This window comes from Monodelphis domestica, chromosome 1 (assembly GCF_027887165.1).
Source record: "Monodelphis domestica isolate mMonDom1 chromosome 1, mMonDom1.pri, whole genome shotgun sequence".
Classification (NCBI taxonomy): domain Eukaryota; kingdom Metazoa; phylum Chordata; class Mammalia; order Didelphimorphia; family Didelphidae; genus Monodelphis; species Monodelphis domestica.
In genome coordinates this window covers 290,884,909-290,910,604 of record NC_077227.1, presented here as the reverse complement: position 1 = coordinate 290,910,604, position 25,696 = coordinate 290,884,909, and the positions used below count along the sequence as shown (strand labels likewise).

Sequence of the window (25,696 nt, the reverse complement as noted above, 5' to 3'; positions counted from 1 at the left end):
ATGTTGATTTACACATAACCATGTCTTTGGGGAGGGAAAAAAACAAAACTAGCTCCAACATTTTCTCCCATGCGACTGATTTTCATTAAAGAAGGTTCCTTGGTCCTTTTATGTTTTAAACAATTTAACTTAAAAAATCTATTTCGCCAAAATTTGAAACATGAAATAACTTCCAAATGGCAAATTATACTAAGCAGATCACAACTAGTATTATAATCTTGGGAACCAAGTAGAGAGTAAGTTTCTTGGTCTTCAGAGTTATAATTCAAACTCATTGTGTACTTCAAATGTTTGGAAATGTCTAATTTAAACATCCCAAGTTAACATACTCATTCCCCAAAGTTAATATTTTTAATAACATGTCCTAAAAGGTCTAATTTATTACAAATTAATAAACATTGTTTTAGAATATAAATACTTTAAGAAACAGATATGTCAAAATGAAAATAAACATAAAGGGAAACTAAATTATAATATAATTACACATTATAAAATTATATAAGTATGTATTCATACACTACAAGAGATTCATAAGAGAATGAGTCCGCATTCATAGAAACACAAAGTATTTGTAAATAATTTTTTAAAATGTAAATTTATTATATATTAAAATTATATTATGTTTACCCTCTTGTCAATTTCATAAGATGAAGCTTCTGTACTGGGTAAAAGATGAGTAACAGTGGCAATCAGTATCTATAGACAAAGAAAAACAATTATTGTTCTTTCAAACTCTAATTAATCAAAATCCTTCAAATTTTAATGATTAAATACTTTCGTCTAAATTTATTATTAAATTTATCAATTACACTGCATTCAGTCACTTCAAATGACTTAAAAAAGGTAATCTCTACAAACACCCTCAAATTTCAGGCACATAATTTATAATTTATTTTTACAATTCCATATTAACATAATATACATAAACAAAGCACAGATACCATCTAAAAATCACTAAAATGATCAAGAAACGATTTTACATCAATAAGGTTTCCACCAACATTGAACTACAAAGAAACAAAAAAGAATGCTTCATGGTGATCTAAAAAAACAAAACATTTTTTAAAAGTCCTATTTAGAATTCTGCAATTAGGTAACCATTAGTGAACTGTTTCAGTATTTTGTGCTTCTGTTCCTCATCTAAATTTGTAGAAACAATGATTCTTGCTTCCTTATCTACATAGTCTGACTATACTAAGTGAAAAATGGAAGAAAAAAAAACTAGTTGTATATAAACTGAAAAAAAAATTTATATCCAAAGGAAAATTTATATTACAATACAGAATGACACAGAGAATACATTTTAAAATGTTTTTCATCTCTTTATTTCTATAAATCCTTTTAAATATCAAGAGGATATCATCATTATGTATTTATTTTCAGGGTATGTTTAACTTTAAGTCACCTTAGCTGATATATAGTAATGGAATCAGAAAAGAAATTACAATTGTTTGTGTAGAAGTTTACATTTATAATTTCTATGCATGTATTAATATTTAATAATTGATAATGACCAATTCAAATCTAAATATTTAGCCATGATTCCAGAGAACGGATGAAGAACAATATTGCCCATCTCATCATAGATATTATGAAATAACATGCAGAATAAGAACTACATTTTTTTGACATGGACAATATGGAAATTTGCTTTACTTGACTATGTTTATATGATACAAGAGTTCTTCATTTTCAGTTTATGTATTTTCTTGCCCTTTCTTAAGTGCATTGAAACAGCAGGGAGGGGACAATATGGTCATACTTTAGGAAGGCAATTTAAAAACTGAATGGAGAATGGACAAAAATGGGGAAAGACGTGAGGCAAGCAAACTGAACCAACAAGCAGGCTACTGTTAATAGCTCAAATGTGAATTAATGAAGATTTCCACAAAAGTGGTAGAAATGTCAAGAGGACAAAAGGGGGGCTTATACAAGCAATTAAGTTATATAGGTAAAATAAAAGGATGTGCAACTGATTGTATATGGATGAGAGAGTAAAGAAGTGAGGATGATATATGAGTTGTGGTCCTGTGTAATTTGGGAGGATAATGGTGCCCTCAAAGGTAACAGGGAAATTAGGAAGGCTTCTCTCTGGGGAAAAGATAATGAGTTCAGTTTTGTCAGGCTGATTTTAAAAGGTATAAGGGGCATTGAATTCTAGATAGGTAGTATCTCAATATCTCACTCACCTATAGAGAGATAGTAATGACCTCTGTATAAAAATCATCTCCACAGGAGCTGATGTGATTACCAAATGAATATAGAAGGGAAAAAGTATATATGTTTTTGTAGAAGGGGGAGGGGAACAGTTAATGGGTATGACCTGGATAAAGATCCTGTAAATATGACAGAAAAGGAATACAAATAGAAGGAAAACCAGAAAACAGCATTGTGTCACAAAAACCCAGAGACTAAGAGTATATTAAAGTGATTTTATAGTGACTAACAGTATCAAATACTGCAGACAGGTTAAAAATGATGAGAATTGAGAAAAAGCCATTTATGTTTGGCAATTAGTGATTATTGGCAACTTTGGAGAGAGTGTTTCAGTGGATGAAGTCAAAAGCTACATTACAAAAAAGAGAGGACAGAAAGAAGTGTCTCTTATACATGGCCTTCTCAAGGACACTAGCTACAAAAGGAAGGAGAGAGGATGACAGTAGAGATGCATGGATGAAATGAGGATCTTTTCAGGATGGAAGAGATATGGGCAATAAGGGAATAGCCAGAGGACAGGTAGAGATTGAAGATAATACAGAGAGGAGCAATGATACAGAGGGTAAACTGTTGCAGAATATAGGATGGGATAAAATAATTTATGTACACAGACTGGTATGTGTTGGCAAGAGAAGGGCCACTTCAGAATGTGATCGTAGATGTGAAAGAAGATAGTGGCAAAAGTCAAATGTGAAGTGAGATGTGAAGGGGAAAAACTGGAGCTCTCTGTAAATAGCCTCAATTTTTTAAAAAGCAAAATATCCTATCAATATTTTCACTATATTTCCCTCCTTTGCTATATTCATTTTACTATATTCTTTTACTATCTCTATTTTAATTAAACTAAATTGTTAATTGTTAAAAGCTGCTGGAAGTTTTCTTTACTTGGGCTTAAAGGGATAATATTAATTTACAACTCTACTATATTCTCATGAAAACTTAAGTTATTAAAAGCTGCTCTTTTATTTTTGTCAAAACTCCTATTTTAACCCTTACAAGCCTAACCCATTAAAATAAACCGTTAATGTTGAAAAATGAAAAATGAGAGAAAACACATAACAGTTTCTAAGGAAATTTAATTGAGTTATATCAAGAACCAAATGAGAATAGAAAAAGGAAAATGTGAAATCTATTGTTAACAACAGTTGAGAATATTTGTAAAAACTTCTGGAATTTAGTGGAATATTATGAACATTATCACCTCACCAAATAGCAATATACAGTAGAAAGAAGACAAGTTTAACCAATTCAGCAACATAATTCTGAGAGCACTTGAAGTGAAACTGGATGGAGAACAATAGACAAAAATGTGAAAAAGATGTATCAGGATTTCCATAGCAATGAAAGTGAAGTAACCACATTTAAATTCTGATATCAAGGTTCCAGAAAATCTCCATAAGGAAGTTGAAATGGGTCTTAAAAAAGATACAAAAAGTATCTGAACTAGACAAAAGTTTACAACAAGATGAGATCCGTGTTGTTGGTAACAATTTTGATGAACCATTCTCAAGTTAACTGAAACAGCAGACACACTAAACATTTCGGGGTGGGGGAAATAAATATGAATGATCAACAAATTAAGGCAATCTGTCCATTTTCTTGGGGAAAAAAAGCAAAAATGAAACTCTTCTAACAGATACATAAGTTAAACAAAGCAAATTATCACATTAACTATACCCAAGTTATTGTTTCTTAGTTTTTTAGGTGACTCCCTAAGGTTGGAGAGATGCCTTCTTTGGCTGATGGAGAGACTGGTTCCGGAGATTCTTGCCTTGGCTTTGGAGAGACTTCTTGAATTCTGTGTTGGCTTGCTAGAGACTACTGGACTTTCACATGGAGATTGGGACTTGAGGAAGCCCCTGCCGGGAGCTGAGTCGGATTTCACCAAAGCAGCACTTAGTGCTGATAGGCTTGTTAAGGCTCTGCCTCTTTCCTACATTTCCCACTTTCATTTTTTTCTGCCTCGTTGTAAATAAAAACTGCTCAGTCATTTTGACTTAAGGGATAACATTTTATAATCGGCGACCACAAAACCACTTTTATAACTCTCACATTGAGTCAAAACCTAAATTTAATTGTTACAAGATGGAAGGTAAGCTTTTAAAATTAATTTTAAAAAAGGAATAATTGTAATAATGGACATTCTGACTTTAAGACAATAAAGTATAATTAATGTACTTTTATCCACTTACCATTTAGAAAGGGTGGGTGCGTGCATGTGCATATGTGTGTGTGTTTGTCTATCTGTCTTTTTTTGAGGCAAACAGGGTTAAGTAACTTGTCCAGATAGTATCTGAGGCCAGATTTGAATCCAGGAAGATGAAATTTTCTGATTTTAGCCCTGGTATTCTATCTGCCATACCACCTTGGCTGCTGGTGTGTGTTTTAAACTAGGAACAGTGTTGAATTATGTGAAGAGCTTTTTCTGTATTTAATCATATGATTTTTATTTTTCTCAATATAGTAAATAAGGTTTTTTGTTTTCCTAATATTAAACAAATCCTGGATTATTGGTAAAAATTCTACTGCTTAACAGTGTAAAATCTTTGAGATATGTTGCTATAGCCTCTTTGATTATTATGCTAGTTACATTTTTGTATCAATATTGACTTGACTGGGAATCATATTCTTTTTGAGTTCTATTTCTTGGGTTAAAAAAAAAAAACAAACCTCTTACATTCTTCTTGCATTTTGACACTCATTGATTTAGTTATTAAGACAATATTTGCATATAGGAGAATTTTAGCAGGATTTGTTAATTCATTTTTGCAAGCATTCTATGTAATAATGAAATTAATTGTTCATTGAATATTTGACAGAATTTACCTGCAAGTTCAACCAGTTCAAACTGTCTGTCTCCCTTCTTTCCCTGAACAAAGTTCATTTATGGTTTGTTCAATGCTTTTTTCTAAGGTTGGGTGGTTTAAATTTTGTTTCTATGTTAATTTGCAAATTTTATATTTTTGTAAGTATTCATTTAAAGTATTGGTTTTATTGCCATATATTTGGGAAAATAATTTTTAATAATATCTACATTTGTTATAAATACTTTATCACTTCTGGTATTAGTAATATATTTTTTCTCTTTCTTTAAAAAAATTGTCTAATGATCTCTATTTTATTGAATTTAAAAAGTACCTTCTACTTTTATCATTTAATTCAAAAGACTTTTTAAAACTTTCAGTTTTACTACTCTGTTTTGATTTTCAACATTTCTATTTTGGAGGTTTTTTTTTAAATTTGTGTTTTTTCTAATTTTTTTTGTGTTTCTTTTTTTAAATTGCATGCTTAATTTGTTGTTTTTTCTTTTGTGAATAAAAAGTGTTCAGTAGAAAATGTCCTTAAGAGCCAGTCCTAGAGACGGGAGGTCCTAGGTTCAAATCTGGCCTCAGCCACTTCCTAGCTGTGTGACCCTGGGCAAGTCACTTGACCCCTATTGCCTAGCCCTTACCACTCTTCTGCCTTGGAGCCAATACACAGTATTGACTCCAAGACGGAAGGTAAGGGTTTAAAAAAAAAAAGAAAATGTCCTCCAAAAACTTTTGCTGCATCCCAATGTTTTGGGTATTTTGAAAAATGATTACCTTTAATGAAATTATATTTTCTAAGATATGCTCTTTGACATACATTCTTTAGGGTTTGTTTTCCCTTATTAATTTTTTATCCTTTCTGCAAAAATATTTATAAATTTTATTTTTACTCTATTTTGTTCAGTAAAAGATGTTTTAATATTTCTGCTTTTCTGTATTTTTGTGAAGTTTTAATGTTCTAACATATGGTCAATTCTATAAAGGTTCAATGCACTAGAAAAAATCATATCTAATTCTCTATTCATAATTTTAAATTCTATTTGTATAGTTAACTAATTTCTTTGCTTATTTTTTGTTAGATTTCTCTAAATCTGAAAAGGATTCATCATGGTATTTTACCATTATACTTTTTACTATCTCTCCTTGTAACTCAATTAGTTTTTTTTGTTTATCAGGATTACACAGCACAATAGGTTTATTAAGTCAAAAAGGCAGTAAGGGCTAGGCACTGGGGTTAAGTAATTTGCCAGGGTCACATAGCTAGGAAGTGTCCGAGGCTAGATTTGAACCCAAGCCCTCTTATCTCTAGGTCTGGCTCTCAACCCACTAAGCCACCTCACTGCCCCCTCACTTAGCTTTGTTAAATATTTGGCTTCTGTGCTCTTTAGTGCATGTTAAGTATCTAAAATGTCTATGTCATCTTTAAACAAAATACAGTTTTTTTACTTAAATTTAATAATCTAATCTATTTTTGTAGCTGTCTTCTCTAAGATCCTGACTGCTATCTTGTATTAAATATAGAAATAATCTTTAACAATTGTTTTCTGACATTTTATAATTGAGATTCTTTCATCCCTCCCTTACAGCCAACCAGAGACAGTAAATAGTCTGATTATATCAGTGCTTTCATGTAATACATCCATGACAGAAGACATATAATAAGAAACTCATGAAGGAATTAGCATAAAAAAATGTGCTTTAGTACCTTATTTTAATATTTACATTTTAAGTATGTTTATCATAATCAATATACTGCTAGATTCTCCTTTCTAAATCACTCTGCTACCCTCTTCCACTTTATAGGAAAATTAAGCACATTCACAGTTATGATTATTAAATGTTTATTTCCCTCCATTCTCTTGTATTTTTTCTTTTCCTTGTTCCCTGTATTTTGTTTAGAAAGAAGGTCGTGGGTCAAGAGTATGCTCAGCAAGAATGTTTTATGTTAGAACCTTCTCTTCTCTTAGATTTTAGTCACATTTACCCTTTCTTTTGTTCCTTCTACAGTTTCATTCACCAATAATACTGCTGTGCTGTGTAATCCTGAATTTCTTAGTATCTTAATTCATTACAACTGCTTGTAATATTTTTTAATCAGAAAATTTGATTTTCATTACAATGTTCTTGATGTTTTTGACTGATGGGAGTGGGGACAATCTTTCAGGAGGTAATCAGTGTAATCTATTTTCCTTTTGTTCTCTTATTCTAACAGGTCTAGACAGTTTTCCCTCATGAGTTCTTAAAATATGGTATCCAGGCTATTCCTTTGCCTTTCAGGTACTACAATGATTCTTAAGTTAACTCTCCTTTATCAATATTCCAGGTCAGTTGTTTTGGATATAAAATCTTACACTTTCTTCTATTTTTTTCTTTTGGTTTTATTTTAGTATTTCTTATAATCCCTTATTCATTTCTGCTTAGTGTATTTTAATTTTCAAAGAGTTCATTATTTAGATGAGATTTAGAACCACCTACTAATATCAAGCAATCAATAAATATTTATTAAATGCCTACTATATGCCAGGTACTAAGTGTTGGGGATACAAATACAAAAAAAGAAGAGTCCTTGCCCTCAAGAAAATTATGTATTTTTTAAAAAACTTAACCTTCCTTCTTAGAATCAATACTTTGTATTGATTACAAGACAGAAGAGTGGTAAGGGCTAGGCAATGGAGGTTAAGTGACTTGTTAAGGGTCATACAGCTAGGATGTGTCTGAGGCCAAATTTGAACCTTGAACCTCCTGTCTCTAGGCCTGACTCTCAATCCACTGAGCCATCTAGCTGCCTCAGAGAGTATAATCTAATTGGGAAAGACAATGCATAAAAGGAAGCTGAAAAGGGGTGGGGAGTTACCCAATGGAGGGCATGTTGTAAACTCAGAGAAGTCCAAAATAATGCAGTCATATGAGAAATGAGAAGATGTTACTAAACTTCCTTCTTAAATGAAAGTTTTGGAGTTCATGGTTCCACCTTCTAATAAGAGGGTCAGAGGGTGGTGGATAGTGAAGAGGTGGAATACCAAGGCTGATGAGATATTATAGGATGATAATGTTTTTCCAATAATTGGCATCCTGGTGCATGGTGGATAATTCAGAGAGGTCCCAAAGTAGTGCAGGAAAGTTCAGGAGAGAAATGACAGAAATAACCATTTAATTTCTACTAAACTATTAATACTCATTCCAATTCTTTTTTCTAGTACTCTCAATTTATAATACAAATTTTAAAGTATTGATTCATTTCTTATAAGAATTCTAACTGATCTTGTGGACAAGGTGTGTTCTTTGAAATTTTACTCTGAGGTATTTTAGGGTTATTCTTTCCTTCTGAGATTGTGTCTTTTGTATCAAAGTGTCATACTATCTTTTTTCTTTGCTTATTTATCAATCTTTAATTCTCAGATGGGGACTTGGTGGTATTGTGTACTTCTAATGAGACTTGTACCATTCTGGCCTATCAAATCAGGGCTCTTGCCAACACACTCACACAGTACTGAAAGCTCAAAGGTCACAGAGATGGTTTGGGTTAGAGAATTATAAACATTCAGTAGTTTAATTACTGCCTCCCTGAGCTTCACAGATCCTACTATGTGCCTACTATGTGCTGAGACAACACAATTACAATTTGCCTTATAATTCATGTTAGCTAAGTGGAAAATTCAGCAGGTTCAGTGATAGAATGGCCAAGTTTACCCCTTATCTAAATCTACAACTTAGTCTAAGATCTGCTAAAACAGTGTTTCATAAGGTTGAGTATAAGATCCCTATCCACAAATTTTTTATAGTTCCTGACCTGGTTACTAGACTGTGGACCAAATTTGTGATGTTGGGCTAGAAAAATGTCCCAGAGGGGTTTCTCCTTTGACTTACTCCCCCACCCATTAAAAAAAAAAATCACACTTAGTCTCAGATGCTTCTTAGATAAATATTGGAAGAGTTTTGAGGTAGCTGAGCTTCACTGCTACCTCCCACTCCAACATTTTGGATTGTCTCTACTTAAAATATTAAGTCTGGAAGACCATCTGTTAAATTTTAGAGAAGTTATAATATACACTTTATAGGAATGCCCACACTGAAAATTTACAATCCTTTGATTTCAGAAATAATAATTATCCTGGTCAAAATTTTCCAAAAATGGATTAAAAATTCTTACTCTTATATAAATAACAGTGAAAAGCTGTGAAATTATTTTTTCAATTCATTATTATCAGAAATCAAAATAGTAAGGATCTGTGATTTCAGGGTGGGAAATTAGAATTAACATAAAATATAGCCCATTTAAAAGTTAGTAATCTTGGAAAACTTGCAGCTAATGGATATTATCTGAATTTTCCACAGAAAAAACTAGTTGTATCTAAAGTGGGATATGAACATAAGATTTTTGACTACAAATAACTTAATGACTTTTTCATTTTTATAGATAAGGTAAAATTAAATTTTATTCTCAAGATTATGTAATTTCATGGAAAACAAACTAAGCAGTTTCCTTATCTAAACATTTTCTAAGCCATGATTAAAAAGTAAATTAAAAATTACTTACTTGAATAATTTTTAAGGGGGAATCAGGCTGGTAAGTCTGAAGCCTATGTACATATTGAATCAGCATATGAAGCATGTTGCAAGCCACATGGGCTACTGTTTTATTAGGAAACTGAAAAATGAAAAAGGAATATTTTAAAGAATTTTTTATTTCTATTCATATGTGGATATTATTTTAAAATGTATCTTGACTGCCATCTACTGATGATAGGTCGAATATGCTCAGGAATTATGAAATAATTTTAAAATTGGCAAGACTGATGTCAGTGCAAAAAATATCCACAATGTATTACCAAATCAAATATGAACTGCAGATAATGTACTCTTTTAAGTTTATAGACTGTTATCTATGATAATGGAAAAAAGAATTAAATTTTTTCATTCAATACATTTTTTTACAGTATTAAATAAATCCTTAGTAATAGCTAGAATATTGGAATGTCATCAGAAATAATGAATTGAGAATATGATGAACTGATGAATAGAGAATATAAATTTTTTAAAAGGCAAAAACAAAACTATAGAAATTGAATGCTATAAAATAATGGTCCCCCCCCCCAAAAAAAAAAGAGATATAAGATACTTCCCAGACATTTCTTTGCAGAGGACAGTACGGGACATTGCATAAAATGTCAGGATTTTTTGAAATATTAGATATTATTGCTAAGCTTCTTTCCTTCTTTATCAGGGACACTCCAGTGGAGTGATTGCAGGAGGGAAGCAGTGAGAAATTTAGATAATTTAAAAACAGAAAGCATTAATAAACATTTTTTAAAGTGGTCATTGCTATTCTCATTGACATTTTCTTCTAGAAGTATATTCCTATTTGTGATCAAAATTTTCCCTGGCTATCATATGTATTCAACTAGATTGACCCAAATAGTAGTAAATAATTAAAATAAATTAAAAAATAAAATAAAGGTAAGATGCTCCAAAAAAATTATGTTCTTTTAGTGGGAAGCCATTAATATTAATTTGGAATTGATATTAGGAAAAAAAGAAGAGCATATAAGGAGGAGAACATGACAAAGTGTAAAGAAGAGGTAAAAAAAAATCAACTGATCTGTTTTACATGCATTTCAAATAGTTAGTTTCCATTGTGCCATCATTAAACAAAGATTCTGGGCAAAAAAGCAGAAGGTTAGGAAAGCAAAATGAAATTGGCCCTCAGAAAGATACATTTTGATTATAAAAGTTGTAGTTACTGTTAATGGAGGAATTAGTACTGAAGAAATGAGAAAATGAAATTACCTTACGTTAAAGTGATGTACTTAAAAAGTATCTATCTGTAGGTGAAATTCTCTCCCAACCCAAATAACAAAAACAAAAAACCTGCATTCTCTGAAGTCTTTGAAAAACTTCTCACCTTTAAGGAAACACAAATTACATTCAGAGCTTCCTTAATTTGAGGATGATGAGATTCGTGAACTAATTCTTCACAGATCCAAATGCCTAAACTACAAAGAGCAACGCATCTGAAAAAAAAAAGGCAACAGGCCTTAGTATAAAAGTAGACATGACTTTCAAAAAAATATTATTACAAAAAGAAATCAGAGCATATGTAGTATATGATTAAGTTATTATACATCATATCCAAATTTACTTTTCACCAGAAATTATGTTGGTAAATATAAATAATACATTTTTGTCATTAATTGCACGAAATTGATACTTGTAAAAAAAAAGAGCAGATCAAGAACTATAAAGACAATGCTGCTCCTCTCCCTGTAATAATATTGATATAGAAGTTATTTTGTTATCTAGACTGAAATGAGATGTCAAGGCAGATAGACCTATATAGGGTAATGAATAAATAAAAGCAAACATTTTCTTTTATGGCATTAAAAAAAAAAAAACCCCAAGACTGTAGATTAGCATAATCAAAAGATATTTCCAAAAACATGAAGTGGTGCTTAAGTTAAAAAAAAAAAAGGTTAATACAAATAGGTACCTTAAAGAATGAAGAGGAATTATAATTCTATGTATAGAGAGAATTCTATCAAAATAATCTTAATAAAAATGTGAGGTTAATGAAAGAAATGGAATCAGAGAACTTGATAATTCCTTAGATTTTTATGGCTAGAAACTCAAGAAAAGGAACATTTATAGTGTTAAATTCTATTCCTAATGCTACACAAGAATTTGTTAGCACACTAGGAGTCTGCTTACTCAATACCTTAGTCAAACTGGAGTTTACCAATTGAATTACCAATATTTTATTACATCTTTAGAACTGTGATGAAGCTTATAGTATAAGTATATTTTCTCTCTCTCTATATATATATATATTAATTATCAAACTGTTGTACACTGTCCCCATGCTGGTGCTCTGGCATATAATTTGTTGTTTGATCATTTTCAATTGTGCCTAATTTTTCATGACCCTTTATGGGGTTTTCTTGGCAAAGATATTGTAGTGGTTTGCCATTTCTTTTTCCAGCTCATTTTCTAGAAGAGGAATTGAGGCAAACTGGGTTAAGTGATTTGCCCAGTCACATAGTTTAAGTAAGTGTCTTGAGTCCAGTTTTGAATTCATGAAGTTGAGTCTTCTTGCTTTCAAGCTCAGTGCTTTATCCACTGTGCCACATAGCTACCCAGCTATACCAAATATTCTCCTAAAGCATATACTGCCATCTTTTAATATTAAGAACTATGCAGAATTTTGAATTTATAGAAAAAAATTCATCATACTCAATACCATCCAGAAAGATAATTTTGAATATTCTTTTTGTACACTATTTTAATCTACATCTACCATGACAGTGTTACTCTGAATAGAGTAGTAGGCTAGATTTGCGACTAAAAAGACATGCATTTAAGTCTCAACTTTACTACTTCTGAACTTAATAATTTATGAAAAAAGAAGAGTTCTTGGGGAAGTATATTTTAGCAATTATCCAAAAAATACCACAAAATTAATCTTCAAATAAACATACTTTTTAGCCCATTTCTTCATTTTATTTTTTTTAATTCCTGTTTATCCTTTCAATTCCAAAAACAGTATACTGGCTACTTCAGTCAGTATTGCATGACACTCTTATTTTCAGGGCATAAGTTTGCACCTCACATTGAGCAATGCGTTTTGAGAAGCAAGGTAGTAAAGTGGATAGATTTTTTTGTTTCTTTGATCTGTATTTGGGAAGGCCTGAATTCAAATTTCACTTTGGGCACTTACTAGCTATGTAATTAAGGGATTCATTGAACATTTCTGAGACTCAGTTTCTTCATCTGTAAAATTAGGAGATTGGATTCAATGACCTCTGAAGTTTTTTCCAGTTTTTACTTGATCCTACAAATCTATTAAAAATTCATTGAGTATTTATCACATACAAAGCTAGGTATATAAGGGGAAAAAAAGGAAGTAGTCCTTTGATCTTAAGGAACTTAAAATTTCACTGAGAGATATAATACATAAACAAAAAAAGTACATCAATGAATATTTTAGGTTGCAGGAACACTAGCAAGAGGCAGACCCTTGGTAACAGGGTTTCCATAAAAATGAGAAGGAAATACCTCCAAACTCAAATGAGAATTTGTTCAAAAGCAGGAGATAGAACACTAAGATTGAGGAATAGAAAGTAGGCCAGTTTATATTAAAAAATAGGCTTTCTGGTAGGTAATCTGGAATCAGATTATAAAGGGCTTCAAAAGTTAAGAGAAAGGGAAATTTGTATTTTATCTTGGAAGAAAGAGAAAACTGTTAGAGATTTAAGAAGAGTAATAATGGTCAAGGTTGTATTTTAGAAACATTATTACCAAGCAGCTATGCAGAGGATGAATTAAAGAGCAGTATCATTATTAAGTTTATTTTCCAAGGTGATCAAGGAAAATGGAAAAGAAACTATATGTTCTAAAATATTTATAGCAGCACTCTTTGTGGAGTCAAAGAACTAACAATAAATTGAGGGGATGCTGATCAGTTGGAGAATGGCTAAACAAATTGTGGATATGAATGTGATGGAATACTACTGTGCCATAAGAAAGGTGTGAAGATTGGATTTAGCTTTCCCCTGATTGTAACAATGAAGGAAGGCACTTAGCTCTTCCTTGATAGTGAAGAAAAAGGAAAAGATCTTTAAATAGAGGAAACAGGGGAACACTGGATGGACATAGATTGAAGAATCAGTCACTCGGAGCTGGACTGGAAATCAGTGACTTGGGCTTGGAGTGAAGAGGAGACATTTGAGGAGAGACTGGAAGAGAAACACTCAGACTTGGAGTAAAGACACTTGGCTGTGGAACTGGACCCCTGGAGGAGCTCATGCAGGAGACCTCAGATTGCTTTCCTTTTAGATGGTCACCGTGGTGAGTTAAAGGCTGATGTAGTTTCCTTGCCTTCTCTGGAGGTGTGAACCTGCGGGAAAGGCTCATTGTCTTGAGACTCCTTTCCCCTGGCTGGGGCTTAGAATTTCTACTTGGCTCTCTCTTCCTTAATATCTTCCCTCTATTGTAAAATAAACTACCATAAATTACATTTTACTTGAGTAATTCATTTTGGGATTTAGAAATAAAATCCCTGGTGACCACCATATTAATTATTTATCCCAACCAATAAATTTAACAAAGGACAAGCAAGTTAACTTTTAAAAATTATGGAAAGACCTACATGAAATAAAATTATGAATAGTGAAACAAACAGAACCAATAAAACATTTTATATAACAAGAGAAATATTCTTGAAGAATGACTTGTGTGTGTCCATTCCCAGAGAAAGAAATGATAAATAGAACAAAGTCATAGTTTCATATATACAAATATTTTTTATCAAATGATACCTTCTCTAATGGAGAGAGGAAAGGAAGGCAGGAGTTAAATGGATATTTAAAATGTTAACAAATGAATTAATTTTTAAAAAGGGAGGAGACTGAAGGCTAGAAGACCAATTAGAAGACTACTACAACAATTCAGTTAATATGTAACTATGGCATTAAGTTGAGAAGGGCATTAAGAGGTGAGTGACTATGAAGGGAACAATACAAGAGATATAGCAGAGGTAAAATAAAAAAAAATCTTAGCAACTAATTGCATATTAGAAGATGAGGGTAGTGAGAGAAAGGAGTCAAGGATATAAGCAAGGTTGTGAAACTTGATAAATGATGATTATAAAAGAAATTATGAAGTTTGCAGGAGTGGGTATCAAAAGATAGATTATGGATAGAGCCCAGGTGAAGATTTAGCACTGGGGGCTAGATATTCAAATTTGAGAGTCATCTGAAGGAAGCTCATGGAAGTTAATGAGAGTAGTGAGAGAAGGTGTAGAGAGAAGATATGTCCCGTAATAGACCTTGGGACATTCATAGTTAGGACATAGGATATGGATAAGAAAAGAAAAAAATTTGGAGATATTTTATTAAGGCAAACTAATTACAGTATTATATACTTATGTGATATATAATATCTACATCTATATGAATATTGTTATTCATGTAGATTTATATATCCATCTTAAATGAAAAATTTCAACCCAATCAAAAAAAGACAAAGCTGATATTTTAAAAACTTGTAAAGAATTAGAACTTAAAATGCTCCATGGATTTATAATCTAATAAATTAATTAGAATTATTCTTTAACTCTATCAAGTTTCAAATATAGATAAAAATTAGCAGTGAAATAAGCATTCGCAATCAATTTGAAATGTAGGCTGGTTACTATGGAATATTTCAAATTATAATGAGTCAATTACAAAACAAATAAATTGGAATATTCAAAATGAATAAATAATTTTTAATTTAGTAACTCTCTGACTGACCTTGCAGGACCAGAGGGTTCATCTCTTGCTGAACTTAACATGGTTTTGATAATGAGTTCCTAAAACAAAGGAAAAAATGGTAAGTGATAGAAAATGAACATATTTTATAGCTAATGAGTATTCATACATATCACAGTCACATATATAATGTTATTATAGAAATGACTAGCTGTCATAATAACATTACAAATAATGAACCCATTTATAGGTTCTTATTTTTGAAACTAACAGTGATGGTCTATAGATATTTGTTTAAACAAATAACATTTGTAATTTCAGTTCTATTAATCCATTTCTCAATTTTTTGGCTTAGTTCCAGAAAGTTTTGATTATAACTATTTTATCAGCAGTGCAAGTCCACCTTTAACAGCATTTCTGACTAGGACCAATGCCCATAAATAAATCCAGTTATTTTACTCATATAACAGGTATAGAAGTGTTGAATTAGTTTACTATATAATTAAATTTTTTTTCCCAATTCAATGAAGACTCCCCCTTGAAATTTTATTTGGGATTTCCCTGAATAGATAAATATTGGGAATTCTTTACATTATTGATTCCACATATTTCATGTTTCACTGTCATTAAAAATAAAAATTAAAAATAGAGAGCAAAGGAGTATGGCAGATGTAAGTAGATGGCAATGTATAACCAATTGCATAGGTGAAATAAAAGATTTAATCAAGTAATTTTATAAAAGAAAGAAAAAATTGGCTGGTTATGTGACAAGAAATCAAGAAAAGGCTTCCTCCAACTGGAAAATTCTGCTATGGTGAATTTATGGCAGGACAAGGAGAGTCACAAGTGTAGATGGGTTATAATCTGCATCACTGGAGGGAAACCATTAAAATACCAAATCCCTTTGAATATATGAATAATGAGCTCTAAAAACGTGTCACTGAAAATTTTGTTTTTTAAAAAATATAATGGTTATTACAGATTAATAACTGTCTCCATAAAGGTCTAGGTAAGTCAAAGAAAGTTTTTTAAATATGTGTGACTTTGTTATTACATATAGATTTTTTTGGTGACACTTTCTTGATATTTGTGGCTCCTATATAAATGAAAGTGAATGATTTCTATGGGCTAATCTTGCATATTGTAACCCTGAAATCAGAAGAGCATAAGAACATAAATTAAGAGCTAGAAAGACCTCAGAGCCCATTGAATATATTTCCTTTCTTTTACAGATGAGGAAACTGAGGTCCAAGGAAGTTAAAGGAATTGACCCAAAGTCAAACAACTAAGAAGAATCTGGGACACAACTCAGAATCTGGAACTTGTGTCTTCCTGACTCCAAATCTGATACTTTATCAGATTTTATATTTATCTCAATATTTTGGTTAAGAGGGTGAATTGTCTATAAGTGCTATCATAACATGTTCAAGTTTGATGTGATTCTAAACTATTTTCTATATCATCTAATATTATTTTCCTTGTCCAATTATAACTGCTACAACTAACATTATGGCTGCTCTAATTTTTGTGCCCATTTATATAAAAACATAATTGAGATTTTTTTATGACCTATAACTTTAGCTTGTGGTTAAAAGGAGAGGTTTTTAATTGGTTGAATAAAAATATTTCTGTGCTTTTCAGTGATTTTATAATGAAGAGGTGATTTTAATTAAAAGATTTTCCTGAATCTACTAGTATATTTATGTTTTATTTATAACAATATTGTCTAAATAATTGTTATCTAATATCAAATCACCTTTTTATTACTAGCATAAATCTTTCCTAATAATAACATTTATATTGCTACACTCTGTCAGTTATTTTATGTGGTATTTGTGCATATTCACTGATTTACTAATATTCATGTGCAAATTGTTTTAAAACATTTTTAGTGTTTTCTAAAAGTCAACAACATATTTTTTCAATAAAATGATGCACTATGTGGCATAGGTACATTACAATGACATATGTATCAAACTGTTTATTATGTCAGATTTAGTTTTATTTCACTGTCTCATCAATATATAGAGGAGATCACAGATTCTTATAAACAGTAGAGAAAAAAGTTCAGGCAAATATCTATAATACAGTAAAATCTTTGAGAATGATCGCAGAAATAGACTATGTCTGCTTTCTAGTGTAGAGAACCTGAAGACTGGCCATTTCATATAAGTCAATAAGTATTTATTAAACATTTTCTATTTGCAAGACACTGTGTTAGGCACTAGGGATGCAAATATAGACAAGAAAGATAGTCTCTAACCTAAAAGAGTTTGTGATCTAATAGCTGAGAAAGAAAACATGTAAACTCAGTTGAGGTACCCGAGCAGGAAGGTAGGGGTAAAAAAATAAAGGATGGACGACTTACATCCTTCCTCAAAATGAAGATTACAGGAGGTATGCACCAGTGGGAGAAGGCAGCTGGAACATACTGGAAAAATCCAGAGGGTGAAGCATGATTTAGTCTGGCCCTTTCTCAAAACAGAGATTCTAGGAAGAACTTAACAATGAAAGGAGTGAGCTGCAGGGTGGGAGGAAGAAGGCAATGGAAGCATGGTCATGGAAATAGTTAAATTACAAAGAGATCCTAGGTAGTCATGTTATGCAGGTGTATACATAATAGCATTGGTGAACATTTTTGAGATTGCATGCCCAAATGGCAACTTTCAAGCTGCCTGTTGAGTCAGCCCCCTTGCATTACTCCACAGTGAAGGGAGGAAATGCTTGCAATGGATGGCTGGACATGGGGGTGGAACATGCAAAAAAATGTCCTTAGGTGTGGTGGAGAAGGGGAACAGAGCAGCCCTCTCCATGCCAACCCAAGCACCTGTGCCATGTCTTCGCCAACATGGGTATATAAATATTAACTTAGCTACTAATACTCTAAATGTGAGAATCATGTACAGTGAATGAACATAATACTGGAAGAATGAATCATATCAATCAAGGCCTATTAGAACATTAACACTATAGAATTCTGTAGCTTTTCAACATTTGCTCAAATACAGTTTCCTTTCCAGGTTTCTTAGGGACCTAATTACATATTTTAAAGTTCTCACTTAACTCCAGTCTTTTCATCATTTATTCCATTAAATATCAATTTCTTAGCTGGAAAGATTATATACAGATTTTCAGAGTTTATCATTCTTGGTTGTAAATTATTATTTTTTGTCTTTTGGAATATTTTATTCTTTGATGTCCTCTTGCTCATAGGAGAAGCTGCCAAGTCTTGTACGGTTTGGTGGTTTCTTGGTACTCAAACTACTTTTCCCCTGCATTTGTTTTTTTTTCTTTTATTTGGGAATGCTGGATTTTGGGTATGGTATTTTCTTGGTCATTTTCCCTTATGGGACAACTTTTAGGAGTGATCAGTAGATTTTTTTCCCTATAGTTACTCTGCTCTCTGATTCCAATAGTTTTAGGCAATTTTCATTTGTGTCTTCTTGAAATACAGTGCCCATGGTTTTCAGAGAATCTAATGAATCTTAAATGATTTCTTCTTGATCTATACTGGAGATGTTTTTGATATTGGATACTTTGTTTTTTCAAACTTTTGATTTTGTCTAATATTTCTTACTGTCTCATAGACTTATTGATTTGTTTGGCCTATGAGAGAGTGTATTACTTGGGTAAAGATTCTAATTTTCTCTCCTAAACTATATGGCTTCCAATTTTCTCTCTAGATTTTATTGCTTTTCTTTAATATCTTGTTTCATTTCATCTATGCATTCCCGTCATAACTGTAGAAAATCCAACTTTTCCCTCAAATTACTCATTGCATTTTTCACCATGGGGACATTTCTGATTTACAATAACTTTTAAAAATAATGGTCAGTAACTTCTTTGCATCACTTAGATTTCCAGTTTTAGTTCCTAAATTGGGGCTCTGTATTAGGTTGAAGCTCTGATTCCCATTGGTATGCTGTCATATCTTAGGTCACTTGGATTAATGTGATGATTAAAACTCCCTGAAAATTTGAATTTTATTTTATTTTTTTTAATATATTTTATTTGATCATTTCCAAGCATTATTCGTTAAAGACATAGATCATTTTCTTTTCCTCCCCCCCGACCCCCCATAGCCGACGCGTAAGTCCACTGGGCATTAGATGTTTTCTTGATTTGAACCCATTGCTTTGTTGATAGTATTTGCATTAGAGTGTTCATTTAGAGTCTATCCTCTGTCATGTCCCCTCAACCTCTGTATTCAGGCAGTTGCTTTTTCTCGGTGTTTCCACTCCCATAGTTTATCCTTTGCTTATGAATGGTGTTTTTTTCTCCTGGATCCCTGCAAGTTGTTCAGGGACATTACACCGCCACTAATGGAGAAGTCCATTACGTTCAATTATACCACAGTGTATTAGTCTCTGTGTACAATGTTCTCCTGGTTCTGCTCCTCTCGCTCTGCATCACTTCCTGGAGGTTGTTCCAGTCTCCATGGAACTCCTCCACTTTATTATTCCTTTTAGCACAATAGTATTCCATCACCAACATATACCACAGTTTGTTCAGCCATTCCCCAATTGATGGGCATCCCCTCGTTTTCCAGTTTTGGGCCACCACAAAGAGCGCAGCTATGAATATTTTTGTACAAGTCTTTGTGTCCATTATCTCTTTGGGGTACAGACCCAGCAGTGCCATGGCTGGGTCAAAGGGTAGATATTCTTTTGTCACCCTTTGGGCATAGTTCCAAATTGCCCTCCAGAATGGTTGGATCAGTTCACAGCTCCACCAGCAATGAATTAATGTCCCTACTTTGCCACATCCCCTCCAGCATTCATTACTTTCCTTTGCTGTTATGTTAGCCAATCTGCTAGGTGTGAGGTGATACCTCAGAGTTGTTTTGATTTGCATCTCTCTGATTATAAGAGATTTAGAACACTTCTTCATGTGCTTGTTAATAGTTTTGATTTCTTTATCTGAGAACTGCCTATCCATTTCCCTTGCCCATTTATCAATTGGAGAATGGCTTGATTTTTTGTACAATTGATTTAGCTCATTATAAATATGAGTAATTAAACCTTTGTCAGAGGTTTCTATGAAGATTTTCCCCCAATTTGTTGTTTCCCTTCTGATTTTAGTTACATTGGTTTTGTTTGTACAAAAGCTTTTTAGTTTGATGTAGTCAAAATTATTTATTTTACATTTTGTGCTTCTTTCTATATCTTGCTTGGTTTTAAAGCCTTTCCCCTCCCAAAGGTCTGACATGTATACTATTCTGTGTTTACCCAATTTACTTATGGTTTCCTTCTTTATGTTAAGTCACTCACCCATTTTGAATTTATCTTGGTGTAGGGTGTGAGGTGTTGATCTATTCCTAGTCTCTCCCACACTGTCGAAAATTTGAATTTTAGAGAGCTTGATACTCAGGGTCCTCTATAGAATCTAGGGACAGAAAGCTAAGGATATTCCAATCTGAGTGCTAGGTACTATGCTATTTTGGTCACTGTTGTTTCCTGAAGCTTCTAAGTCCTCATCCTGGGCTTTTTTTTGGGGGGGGGGGATCTTTTCTATTTCTACTTTAGGATACAGGGTTTTATAGATTACACGTATTTCTGGATTACCTCTACTCATGCTAAAAGCCCACTGACTTGACTGTTTATTTTGGAAGCTCCCTTTCCTATTTATCCATGGACTTCAGACTTATTCCAGAAGGGAAGAAATCAGATCCCTCTTAATTTGTTACTAGATTTCTGGATCATTATTTAGTCTGGTTCATATTTAATTATTTCTTAGAACAAGTTCCCACAGTCATGTTAGTCAGATCCTACTAACAAATTTTAAAAGGTTCAGAGGTAAAATATTCAGTAGAGTACAATGAGAAGTAAATCTGGGACCGTGGGAAGGGCTCAAGAATGAAATTCTTGAAAGAAATTCTTTTTTTTTTTTTAACTCTTACCTTCTGCCTTGGAATCAATATTCTGTATTGATTCCACGGCAGAAGAGTGGTAAGGGCTAAGCAATGGGGGTTAGGTGACTTGCTCAGGGTCACAGAACTGGGAAGTGTCTGAGGCCAGATTTGAACCTAGGACCTCCTGTCTGTAGGCCTGGCTCTCAATCCATTGAGCTACCCAGCTGCCCCCCTGAAAGAAATTCTTAAAGAAAAATAAGGAACAATTCAAAAAAGAAAAATGAGTATTTGTCTAAATTGACTAGGAAATTCAACAACCAACTTAAATTTTAAAAAGAATTGTAGAAGTAGTACAGCCAGAAAGATAACGAGTAAGAAGAGGTCATGGAAGATTAATTTCTCTTCCTTGTTTGGTATTATTACTAAACTGGTAAATGTGGAATGGTTATAATCTGCCCAGATTTTACCAAAGGGTTAGACATAATACAATCATGAATTCAGACAGTCAAATTCAAAGAGTAATTTTTAATGGTTCATGTTTAGTGTAGCAAGAAATCTCCACTGGGCCTATGCTATATTATATTTGTATTAATGACTTGTATAAAGGTAAAAATGGTATGTTTATCAAAGACATAAAGCTGATTGGAATAGCTGAAAAGATGATCAGGATACAAAAGGCTCTTGAGAGGCTAGAACAGTGATGGTAATTCTATGGCATGGGTGCCAAAGATGGCATGCAGAGTGCTCTCTGTAGGCACTCAGCCACCCTCCCTCCAACCCCCAAAGTTCATTGCTGGAAAGAGAGAGGGGACTTGGGCGGAGCTGCTCCCTTTCCCCTCTCCACTGTGCCTGATGACATTTTTTTACATCCCCCATCACTCTACTAAGAAGCCCAAAGGGAGCACACAGGTGGCAGAGTTGGAGGAGAGGGGAGGGCTTGAGTTGCTCCCACACACATTTGCTGAGGAAATTCCTCACTTCATCTGACCCTCCATCCAGAGGCCCATTGGGCAAGCTTCCTCCTTCCCCTGGGGTAGGGTGTGGGGGTGGGGCTCAGCACTCCCATCTCTAAAAGGTTCACCATGACTGGGCTAGAAGAACAATTCAACAGGGATAAATGTAATCTCTTATACTTGGTTACCAAAATATTGAATTAGATAGAGGAAAAACAACAATAAGTTGTTATGAAAAAGAACTGGGGGAGGAGGTAGTTAAGTTTAATATGAATCAGTAGTGTGATATGGTTGCCAAAAAGCCAATTTGGGCTGTGTTTAGTAGGCTATAGCTTACAGGATTAGGAAGGTGATACCCACTGTGTTCTGTCCTTAATAGAATTCACAAAACATCATGTTCCTTTTTGGGCACCATAGTTTAAGACATATGCTAGAAGTATGCAAAGAAAGGCAATTAGGATACTAACAGGATTTGAGTCCTATGACATATGAGGAACGAGTAAAGGAATTTTAAAATTAAAATTAAATTTAAAATTAAAAAATTAGCTTCTAGAAGAAAAGACTAGGGGGTTAGAGGAATAAGGACATAATAGCTGTCAAGAAATATCTGAAGAGCTGTCATGTGGGTCATGTGGAAGAAGATGAGGAAATAAGTTTGTTCTATTTGAATCCAGAAGGCAGAGCCAGGAGCAATGGATGGAAACTGTAAAAGAGGCAAAAATATATATTCGATTTTAGGAAAAACTTCCTAAACAAAGAGCTAGAATAACTTGCCTCAAGAGATGGTATATTTCCTCTAATTGGTAATCTTTTAGCATAGGTTAGATGATTATTTATCCATTATGTTAGAATGAGAATTCCTTTTATGCATGGATTGGATTAAAGAGTCTTCTCAAGTCCCTTCCAATTTTTAAATTCTGTGATCAAAAAGATTACATTAATTATATTTTAATAGACAAGAATGTGCTAAGGGAGTAATTTTCAAATCAGCCACCAGATAATGTCTGCCTTTTAACTTGACAAAAGATCAAAATCAATACCAAAGTAGAAGAATGAAAAGACACAGTATATAAATGGTTATAGACCAGTGACTGAAGAAATGTCAATGTTTGATTTAAAGTAGATATTATAAACAAACAAACACAAATTTGAAAATGGATAAAGAAACAGTACCAGACTGGTCTCCTATTTGACTTAGGTTCCAACTTATTAGATGGTAGAGTGGATGAAATGATGAACTTGGGTCAGGAAGACCTGAATTCAAATTCTGGCTCAGATACTTATTAGCAGTGAGATCTGTGTCACAAGGTTATAAGTTTAGTTACCTCTGGTGTGAATTATTAAAATACCCTATTGATTGGTCTTAACCTCAAGTCTCTCCCCTCTCCAATAAAGCTGCCACATGGCTACCAAACTGATATCTTCAAAACAGGTATGATCATGTTACTATCTTGCTCAATACAAAAAAAGAAATTTACAGTTAAGAAGACTACAATGGGAAAAACTAGAGGGGCTCAGGATCTTCCCCAATAAAATTCTGAAAATGTACTAGAAAGAAAAATGACAAAACCAATGATAAACAGCTAAAAATACCTACATCCACTCAAAGACTGCCAAGAATACAAATAATTTTGTGTAGAAATACATTAAATTTAACCAAGAAATGAGAAGACAGGGAGGTGGTAGTTACAGTTAGGGAGTCACAAGCAAAACAAATTGACAACTGAGGGAGGATAATAAACCAAAAAAAGAAAAAAGAATTAAAAACTAGGGATCAGGCTTCTTGACTAGAAGAAGGGTTAAGGTGAAATGAAGTGAGATCAGACTAATTGGAGATTCTTAAAGCTAATCACATTTTTTTCTTTCACCACCTACTTTACTGCAAAACAGGGAGGGAAGAAAAAAGAAGGAAGAAAAATAACAGATAGAAACACAATTCTCAATCAGAACTGTGTATGTGAATGGATGAACTCATTGACAAAACATGGGAATTTGTTTTGCTTGAATATGTATATTACTTAAGGGTTTTTCTGGTCCTTTTTTGGCAATGGGGCAGGAAGGAAAAGTGAAAGGGGGAGAAAACATATTTAGTAATTTAAAAAAATAAAGTTTAAAAGAGAAAATAGATTTCTATATTGTTGATAAATGTCAAGTTCACAATAAAAATACTTATTTTAACAATACAAATGGATAATAATCTAACAAATAATCTGACAAAGACTGAGAAGATGTGGGGAAAAGTGTAAAGAAAAGTACCATAAAAAATAGACATGGAATTCAAAGTAATTAATGGCATCCCATAAAATGAAGTCAAAATGTGTAAAGTGGCTAGTGCATATTGACACAAAGCAAAGGATCATCTTAATCTCTTGATCTATATAAACTGAAAAGCAATATGAAATCTAAATTTAAACCACGTGCTAAGATGACAAAATTTAACATTTAGTTTTTTATACTATTCTCTAATTGTTTCATATAGTGTTTTTTCTATATTGACCGCAAATTATTGAAATAAGTCTTTTGTCACCTTCCAAAAGACCTTTGTCTTAATAAATACTCTCTTGATTGCTATAAAATTAAAAAGGCAACACCTCTTTATATATTCTGGCCCTTATATCTGGCTAAAAGAAAAACAAAACTTATTTTCAGGATCAGCATTATAATCAAAGGCTGGAATTATAAAGACTAACAGGTAATATCAGCAATTTCAAGTGAATCAGCATTAAAATTTTTTTTCATTATATGTAGGTTTTAGTGTATTATGAAACTACGAATTAAAAACAAATTGAACAACTTTAATCCTGATCTTTCTTCCTAGAGTCACCATTATCTACTTATTTAACAGTATTATGGAGATGAACTATATGTTATGTTTATTTTGACATCTCACAACCACTGTAAACTTCAAACATATAAGTGAATTTGCAATCTTCCTCCTTAAGAAAGGAACATGTTGTTGCCCATGTACAATTCCTAAAGCCTGGTACAATGCTTGGCACACAGTTGGTACTTAATAAATGTTTATTGACTAAGAAGTCCTGACATTTTTATTATCTCTGTGTTTCTTAGATCAACTCAAACTGAGCTTAGAGAATAGTTTCATAATAGATCTCTATTTTTTCTTTCAAATATTGCTGCTAACATAATTTTTATAAACCACATCATTTTAGATTAAAAAAATAATAATGCTTTTGTTGTCTATTTTATCTGACCCAAACTGCTCAACTTCATGGCTACAACTTTATTATCACCTCCTTTCTATTTATTCTCCTTTACCAGTTGCTAACTCTCAAAAATGATTTACTTATTCCCACATCCAAGTCTTTGTGTGTTTATTAGTTTATACTGAATTCATGTATATGACAGATTTGTTCTGCAAACAGCTTTTATTCTTTTCATTAAAATGTATTCATTACACCTTAGAGTGAAAAACATTTCAATATCATCCCAATATATACCATACTGTGCTCTGATATACAAAAGCCCTTAATATGTACAATTTGATGATTAACATAAAACTAATATTCAGTTGTTCTCATTAAAAATAGAATTTTCCTGAGCCTCACTAGTTGGTATAGGTGAAATTCATCTATATATAGCTAGCAGTATTGTAAGTATCCT

At 32.6% G+C, this 25,696-nt stretch overlaps 1 protein-coding gene across 17 annotated transcripts in view; it reads right to left on the bottom strand.

The window, feature by feature from the left end:
* Window positions 1-25,696, bottom strand: part of RALGAPA1 (Ral GTPase activating protein catalytic subunit alpha 1) — a 314,990-nt gene that overhangs the window by 122,628 nt on the left and 166,666 nt on the right. For all 17 annotated transcript variants that reach the window (XR_008915023.1, XM_056811013.1, XM_056811018.1 and 14 more), the window contains 4 exons: window positions 15,314-15,372; window positions 10,930-11,038; window positions 9,565-9,675; window positions 628-696 (listed from right to left, as the gene is read on the bottom strand). Coding sequence is in view for 16 of the 17 variants with exons in the window: in XM_056811013.1 (XP_056666991.1) it covers window positions 628-696; window positions 9,565-9,675; window positions 10,930-11,038; window positions 15,314-15,372 (348 nt within the window). In the remaining variant the exon portion in view is untranslated. The remainder of the gene's footprint in view (window positions 1-627; window positions 697-9,564; window positions 9,676-10,929; window positions 11,039-15,313; window positions 15,373-25,696) is intronic.